General features: G+C 51.5%; 2 protein-coding genes across 2 annotated transcripts in view; one reads left to right on the top strand and one right to left on the bottom strand.

The window, feature by feature from the left end:
- RBP4 (retinol binding protein 4) overlaps positions 1-1,763 on the top strand; it is a gene marked incomplete at its 5' end in the record, with an annotated part of 9,308 nt that extends 7,545 nt beyond the window's left edge. Inside the window, 2 exons of the mRNA XM_006147708.1 lie at positions 5-88; positions 1,456-1,763. Coding sequence (XP_006147770.1) covers positions 5-88; positions 1,456-1,493 — 122 coding nt within the window. The remainder of the gene's footprint in view (positions 1-4; positions 89-1,455) is intronic.
- Positions 1,764-4,370: 2,607 nt separating this feature from the next.
- Positions 4,371-8,412, bottom strand: part of FFAR4 (free fatty acid receptor 4) — a 29,634-nt gene continuing 25,592 nt past the window's right edge. The window contains exon 4 of the mRNA XM_014587511.2: positions 4,371-5,428. Within this exon, the coding sequence (XP_014442997.1) occupies positions 5,039-5,428 (390 nt within the window). The 3' untranslated portion in view covers positions 4,371-5,038. The remainder of the gene's footprint in view (positions 5,429-8,412) is intronic.

Raw genomic sequence — 8,412 nt, 5'->3', positions numbered from 1 at the left:
TGCCGACCCCCGGAGGCGCAGAGGAGCGGGCGGCAGCGGCAGGAGGAGCTGTGTCTGGACCGACAGTATAGGCTGATCGTCCACAACGGTGAGTGGGAAGCAGGAGCCCCGGGCTCTCCCTGTGGGCTCATGGGCTGGGGCCACCGGGCAAATGGGATGCATTTCATCAGTGCGCAGAGGACACAGGGAGTCCCGTGTGCCTCAGAGTCAAGTCTGGGGCTTTCTTGACCAGATCTCTGGCTTTATCATGGAGCCTGTGTGGAAAAAGTGAGCAAAGGCCCTTTCCCGAAACTCTGACACTTACATTAAGTGAAACTCCAGGGGCCCTTCGAAATCTGCTACCCTAAGGCCCAGTCTTTGGTCAAACAGTTTTGCCTTTGTCTACACAGCTGAAAAACCACTTGGACTGAATTAATAGGGTTTAGGAAAGTAAAGAGTAAAGAGCTTGGCAGCTACATGGGACCAATGATGGAAAAGCAGAAACAGAAACATCAGCCCTGCACGTTCAGAAGAATGATTTTAGCAAATTTTCTTTTTGCTAAGTGAACTGAAATCACGTTAAATTGACTAGCTGGTTTTCTTCACTTAGGTTTTTTGAGCTCCCCTGGAACAGCGATAGAATTTGTTTCTAGTTATTACCCTTGTCCAATCTTGATTTAAAAACCAGGGACACTGTGGAGAAAAGTGCTGTGTATTTTGGATTGATACTCACTCACTCCTGTGAGAAACTGGGTCTCAAACTCTAAATAGGGTAAAGCTAAAATGTAGAAAAAAGGAAGCAACATTGAACATTTTTGTTAATCGTCTCACTGAGCCACTATATGAAATAGATATGAACTTCATCTAACTGACCCACTATACCAAACAGACAGGAACTCAGACCAAAAATAGCACTAGGATGTGGAAGCTCCACCACGAGGCACCCAGCTGAGCCCTTCCTCCACTCCTCTCACTCATCCTTGGACATGCCTTGTGAAGTAAATTCTCTCCGTATCTACATCCTACGAGGGAGAAAACAGAGGCAAAGAAAGATGAAGACAATTGCCCCAACGCTTTAGTAGGTAACTGAGCTGGATGCAAACCTAGACTTTGTGGCTCTGAAGTCCCTTGTGGTACCACCTAGTGACGCGACTTGAGGCATGGTGAATGCTCTGTGTGTTCACCAACAGTGTGGTGAGGTCAGGCTGACCTGGCCCCCACTCCTCGAAGCAGAAGGGAGGAGCCCCACAATACTTTGAAATGCAACTAGATAAATTTAAGAGAATGAAAGGAATGTATTTCTTACAGCAGATCGTATTGTCAGGTCCCCTTTGTCTCCAGAGAAACTCAAAGGGTTTCAGAAAGAGAGCGCCTTGAGGGTGTTCATGAGGCGCAGCACTTCTAACTTCTGACACCTTTGATCAAGGGAGCTGAAGCCATCAAGGTCCGCTAATGGCTTTGCTTTCTGTATTTCAGGTTACTGCGATGGCAGATCAGAGAGCAGCTTTTTGTAGGAACATCAAGGATGCAGTTTCATTTGAAAACTTCTGATTCACTCTCCTTCAGTCTTCCTTCCACTCTATTTATCTTAGGAGTTTAGTTTGCCCCCCTCTCCTCACCTTTCCTCAGTAGACACACAACCTTCAGTACACACAGAAATAGAGATGGGAATAGGTGAATCTGTTTGCAGTCAAATGTGTATCTTTATTGAAGTTTTCCCAAGGATCATTCGAGGCTTCGAATTTCAGACTTTGACTTATTAAATTATAGTTACCCACTTCCTATGATTGGAGTTTTTATTTGTGTTCATGTCTATTAAAGTGAGAACTCCTGGGTCAGCCCCAGGCCTACTGGTTAAAGGAGCTGGATCCCACATGGCCGACCGCAGTTCAAGTCTCTGCCTCAGTGGCTTGAAAGACATACTGGGTGCTGCGTGTGAGTGGCCAAAATCCCAAAAGGAAGGAGAAATGGAGAAGAGCTTGCAGTGTGACCACACCCTGGGGATGTTGTCTTCCTCTCTTTCCCTCCCCACTCTGCCTCTCTCTGGGAAGCTCATGTGATCTCTGGCAATTTAAAAATATGTATTTTGGAAGTAATAAATCCTGCAGAAGGACAGGCGGGGTGCACCTTCCTATACCAGGAGGGCATTCTTCCCTCTTAAGACCTTAGTCCTGTTCTAATAAGTGCCTAATCTCTGTTATTAAAGACTGTATCTTCTCCCAACTTCCTGAATGGGGTGTTTCCTTTTTAGGAAGGCCTTCCCTACTAGTCTAGCCCAACTACAGAGCCCCAAAGAGGAAGCGAGTGCAGGTCCGGCCAAGTCAGGGAGGTGGGTGGGTCAGTGGGCTCCCCTTGGCTGTCCTGGAGAAGCTGAGATGCATGGTCGTGGCAGCTCTAGAGAACACCCCCAGCCTCCCATAGTTTCTAGCACTTAGTTCATATCTTATTTTAGAAGTGGCCAGAATGTTGAGGGGGAAGAGAGGGGCCTCTGGTTTCCCTGGGGAAGTGGGATATGGGCCTTGGAAACCAGGTTGGTAGGACAGACCACAGCACTCTCCACTGAACAGGGAGGGGACAGAAGGAGACTGGGGCAGAATGCCAGTGTCCCACGCCATTAGCAGCCATTGACGGCTTGAGGGTTTAATACAAAGCCTCTTGCCTCAATTTCCAGGGGTTCCCACAAGCCTCCATTTTTCATCCTGAGAATGGAGTAAGGGTTTGGTAGCAGAGAATGGTGGCTGTACGTCAGAATCCAGCTCAGTTATATATTAGCTGTGTGATTTGGAGCTTGCTGCAAGACTTCTCTGAGCCTCAGTCTTGTGGAACACAGGGAAACAGTCCCTGGCTGATGCAGGACTGTTTCAATTAGGTGGCATCCATTAGAGCACCTAGGAGCTGTGACATGCCCGCAAGACCAGGCTGCCACCCATGGATCCATCTGGAACTGTGGAAGGTCTCAGATCTCTGCCTGGGTGTTGGCCTCTCCAGGGCCCTGGGAGGATCCTGAGTCCCACACCTCAGCACACTTTGTTCCTAGCAAGGACAGAAGAGCCAGGGGCCCTGCCTGGGAGAGCTCTACCTTGGACTCCACAGAGCAGCAGTCAGAGCCTGGCTCGGCGGCCTCAGAGTGACAGCCCCCAGAGACCCAGCGGATGTCCACACATCACTTCCCAAGTCAGCTGTGATTTACCACTTCCGTTACCTAGCTGAGGATGCTGGTCTCCTTGCCTTGAGCTTGTAAGCACCATCAGTCTCACCTCAGAAGCCATCTGCTCCAGACGCCCCCATGGGCAGTGGCCATCCCTGGCACTGATTGACTCACAACAAATACTCATTGAGCACCTACTATGTGCCAGCACCTACTGCATCTTCCGGCCACTAGCTCAGCCTCCAGGTGCTGACATGGCCCCTGGGTTCAGTCTTCACTCTGGTTTCTTCTCCCCAGGGATATTTCCTAAAGCCAGGGGTCTGTAAACGCCACCTGTGTCTCCAGGCAATGTGTGTCAGAGAGAGGACAGCGTCTAACACAGAGGAGGCTCAGTCAGCAGTTTGCTTTGTCCTGGTTACACCAACACTCTTCTTTCCGTCCCATAAGCATACCAGTGTCTTCACGCCAGTTCTCCCCCACCTGCGAAGCACCTTCTCCTGGGTTCACAGGGCTGGCACTTTCTTGACATATGCCCTTTTGACTCAAGTGTCGCTCCTCAATAAGTTGTTCCTAGCCCACCCCTAAAACCCCATCTAAATTACTATTCGTCCCATAGTGCCCTGTCTAGTTTCTTCAGGGTGCTGATTCCAATTGTAGTGCTAGACTATGTATTCCCTTCTGAGCTCCCGGGAGCCGGGGCTGGGCCTGTCTGACTGTTGTATTCCCAGCACCAAAAACACAGCTGACCACAACAGGTGTTAAGAGGTCTCTGGTGGAGGGACCAGCAGGTGATGTAATGACTATGTCACTGGACTCCCATGTAGTCGACTGTGGTTTGAGTCCCAGATCTGGTGGCTTAAACTCATGCTGGGTGCAAGTGCGTGCGTGCCCAAGATCCCGAGAGGAGAATGGAGAAGGGATTGTGGTGTGGCCATCCCGCCTGGGGGGGTGATTTCTCGCTTTCTGTCTCCCTGGCGAACCCACGCACGCTATAGCTAAAGCCTCTCCAAAGAACAAAACAAAACAAAAAAGAGGCCTCTGGTGGACGATCAGTGAAGGGACTCACTCCAGATCGCACTCTCAACATTCCAGAGTCACCTTCCCTTCTCTGTGATTTCAGGACACTGCTTCTCCTACAGGAATCCACGGCATCCTTTATAAATGAAAAGAGAAAAGTCACCTTCATTGTTCCTTAGAAATCCCTCGAGTGCTCTCGAAATTAATGAACAATCCTTGAGAGTCCAAGCCAGGGGCCTGGTGGCTGTGACCCTTCAGAGAAGTCTGGGTCCTGAATCACTTCCAAGACCCACTTTGCAAACCAGTAAGGAGTGGCCTTCAATGCAGGAGATGTAATTATGGAGCAGTTATAAATAAAAATGTATTACATTTAATCATCTTACAAACACACTGAGAAAGTTCGCATTTAAAGGAACCCACAAGAAATCCTTCCATAAAGGAAAAATATTGTTAAACTAAATGATCATCCCTTGTTTGCTGGTGCTACAGATAAGTATTTGCATAGGTTGCATTTCCTTTTAATAAGGTGGGTTTATTTTATGATATAGCGTATGTGTGTACCCACACAAGAAAGAGAAAGGAAGAGAGAGAAACATCTCCAAAGGGTCTCATCGTGCTGGGCTTCCCCTTCTTCAGCCCTCCAGCTCATCAGGATCTTGAGTGCTCACACAATCCAGGCCTGTTCTCAGGCTGACCCTGGGATCCCAACCCACAGCCAGCCATGTGGCTTCCAGCACTGCACTTCAGTTTGCTATCAGCTGTGCCACCAGGCTGGGCCCGGGTCCCATTTTCTGAAAGCAAGGTACGCTAACGAGTGGTCCTGGAAATGCACCCCCATTAAGAACGTACCACGGCTCACCGTAGCAAGGAACTCTGCCTGTTGAGAAAAACGAATTAGCTGGAGATAATAGACAAGTCATTTCTTCTGACAGACGTGTCTGTAAAAATGGCTCCCTTTTCAGGGAACAAGCAGCAGCAGAAAATCTTCCTCCACTCATTCCTAAACAACGACATGTTGTAGAGGATGGGGTTGAGGGCCGAATTGGCAAACGTGAACGCCACCACCCAGAAGAAGAGGGATGGCCAGAGGACCAAGTCTTGCTTGAAGTTCTGGATCAAGATGAGGAGGATGGTGATGATGATGGGACTCCACATGATGAAGAAGGAGACCATAAGCAGGAAGAGGGTGCGGAACAGCCGGAAGTCCTGCTGGGATACGCGGAGCTGATGGCTCTCCGAGTAGGCCAGGCTCACCGTGAGCCTCTTCCTCGATGCCTTGGTGATCTGTGGAACCCAAACAGAACAGAGCCACAGTTTACCAGGGGTGGCAGGCCCCCTGGCAGGCATGTGCATCTCTGCGCCCTGGGGCTACGTGGCTGTGGGACTTTGTGGAGGGAGACGCTGAGGTCTCACAGAGACAGTGGAGAAGCAGGTGCCTGGCTGGGCTTCTGAGAAATGAGGCAGAAAGTCCCCCCGTGGCAAACAGGGTTGAGGGAAAGTGAAAGGCGTGGGTTGGAGGGCCAGGAAGAGGGACAAGTGAACAGAAGCACGTGCTCCTTGTTTTCTCTTTAAAAAGAGGTCAGCAGGGCAGCCCGTGGTCTGATGGTTAAGGGAGTCAGATCCCACATGGCCAGCTGCTTTAAAATCCTGAACCGGGTAGCTTAAAAACATGCTGGGCACGTGTTCATGCAGGGCCTCAAACCCCAGCAGGATGGAGAAATGGAGTGGAAGGGGTTGCGGGGTACCACGCTTTCCCCTCCCCCCCTTCTCCTTGTCTCTCTCTGGTCAGCATGCACACCCTCTGGCAAATTAAAAAAAAAAAAAAAAGACATGGGACCAGCAGATGACGTAATGTTTATGGACTGGACTCCCATGGAGTCGACCATAGTTCAAGTCCCGGACCCAGTGGCTTCAAACTTGCGCCAGGCATGTATGTATGTGTTTCCAAAATCCTGAGCAGAGAATGGAGAAGGGTCTGTGGTGTGGCCATCCCCTTTGGGGTCTGATTTCACATTTTCTGTCTCTTTGTCTCTCTGGCGAGCGCATACACCCTATAGCAAAAATCTCTCTAAAAAAATAATAAAGATGTAATTGATTAATTGAGCGACGTGTGCTCAAGGCGCAAACTCAAACAGGACAATACTGAAGGGACCCAGGGAAACACGGAAGGTCTCTAGCTTCCTGCATTGCCCACCTGCATCCTCAGGGGTCCCAGAGCGAATGCCTCCCTGCAGGACCTGCGAGTGCACCACCTCACACGTGGAGACCTGGCTACAGGCTCATAGCGTCCACGGTTGTGCTGTGTACACAGGAGGGACCACGGCGCGCCACACTCCGGACGTCCTTCTTTCTCACTTAGCAGCATAGCAGGGCCCGTTCCTTCTCAGCACAGACGAGGCTTCCATCCCCGGCTAGCTAGTCAGGAGTTGCCTGAGTAATTCCACTGTGTGGCCATACCACGGGCGAGCCAGGCTTCCGTCGATGGGGATTTCATTTATTTACCTTGCCTGTCTGTTTGGGAGGTCGTGGTTGCGGTGGCAGGGCACGTGCCCTTTCCTCTGTTCCCCACAGCGTGTGGAGCGGTGAGGAGGCAACAGGCAGTGCCGAGCGCGTGACCAGACTGGACCCCACAGCTGCCTTTTCTTCTGCAGGGACAGTAGGAGGATCGGGTCTTGCCTGCACACCCCTGAGCCAGGGGCCATGAAGGCGTGAGATCAGAGGCTGTTCATTTGCCAGGGCGGCTGCTGCCAGGGTCAGCCCAGAAACAAAGCTGGGTCTGGGAAGGGCCCTCAGCACCGGATGGGGGCGGGTGCTGTCGAACTGGTTGCCTCCTCAGTGGGGTCGGCTGTCGCCACCACCAGCCACATGGAGGTTGGAGCAGTGAATGACAGCAGGGGACAAGCAGCTCATGCGGGCCATTGTGCAAGTTCCCTGTCTCTGGGGGAAACGGGGCACTGCCAGGGCTGCCCATCCCCCTCCAGCCCTCTCAGCCCTGGACCCACAGATCCATCCTACCCTGTGTGCAGGGGATGCTTCCAGTGGACTATTTAAAATTTTTTTACCAGGGGATGTGTCCACTCACCAGAGAGAGACAGAGCGAGAGCAGTGAGAGAGCGCCTCCCGTGGGGACGGTCATGCCACACACAGTTCCGTTTCCCCCAAGCCTCCCTCCTTTCAGATTTGGGCATGCATGCACACGCCAGCACCTGGCATTTCTCAAACTGCCGAGTCTGGGAACTCAAACCACACAGTCAGCCATGTGGGGTCCCATCACCTTACCCACCATGCCACAGCCTGGCCCACGATCCATGTTTTAGAATAAGCAGGAGCAAGCAAAATCTGTCTAGAAAGTTCTGGAATCAGACGTAGGTGTCCTTGAAGGGACCCCAGCCCCAGTCAGAAAGGGGAGCTGGTCAGAGGTTGCTGCTGACATCTGTTGAAAACTCACAGCCATTTCGCATTTGTGCCCCTGCTTGGGAGGTTAGCAGCCTGGTGCGCACCTTGCACACCGAGGTGAGCGTCTCCGCAGAATAAACTCCTAACAGTGCGAGCGCTGGGACCTCTCAGATCCGTGCTGATGAGCAGGGCCTGCGTTAGAGCAGGGGGATTGGAGGCCACGAGGGCAGCCCTGGCTATATAGACTTGGGAGGGTGTTCCGGAATCTTCCTTCAGGAGATCCTGCAGGCACCACTACCTGAGTCTCATGTTCAGTCGGTTCAGTTAGGGGGTCTGCCTCAGTGCCACTCAGAGAGGCTGGCTTTGAGCAGGCCACGGGCAGTGTGGGGCACGGAAGCATCCACTAAGGCTCTGCGTGTCCGCTTGTCCCACGTGAAATCAGTGTGTTCGAGCCGCACAAACACTTCGTAACATCTCAGGACCAGAGCCTGGGGCTAGATGGAGGCCAGGCATCCCAAGAGCAGCACTTTCAGATTTTACTAAATGTACGAGGCCCCAAGTGCAGTCTGCAGATCTGGGGCCCGGCTAAGGGTCTACATTATTTTTTTAAGACAGATTTTTGCTATAGGGTGCATGCGCTTGCTGGAGAGACAGAAAACAAGAAATCATCCCCCAGAGGGGGTGGCCATGTCACAATCCCTTCTCTTCCATTCTCCTTCTGGGATCTTGGGCACGCACGTACATGTACCTAGCATGAGTTTCAGGTTACTAGGTCCAGGTCTTGAACCATTATGCCATCTGCTGGTCCTGAGGGTCTGCATTTCTAAGCAGCTCACAGAGGATGCCTTTGCCGCCGCCACCGCTAATCAGGG

Source organism: Tupaia chinensis, unplaced genomic scaffold (assembly GCF_000334495.1).
Source record: "Tupaia chinensis unplaced genomic scaffold, TupChi_1.0 Scaffold000217_1, whole genome shotgun sequence".
Lineage (NCBI taxonomy): Eukaryota > Metazoa > Chordata > Mammalia > Scandentia > Tupaiidae > Tupaia > Tupaia belangeri.
This window is presented reverse-complemented; position numbering and strand designations above follow the sequence as displayed.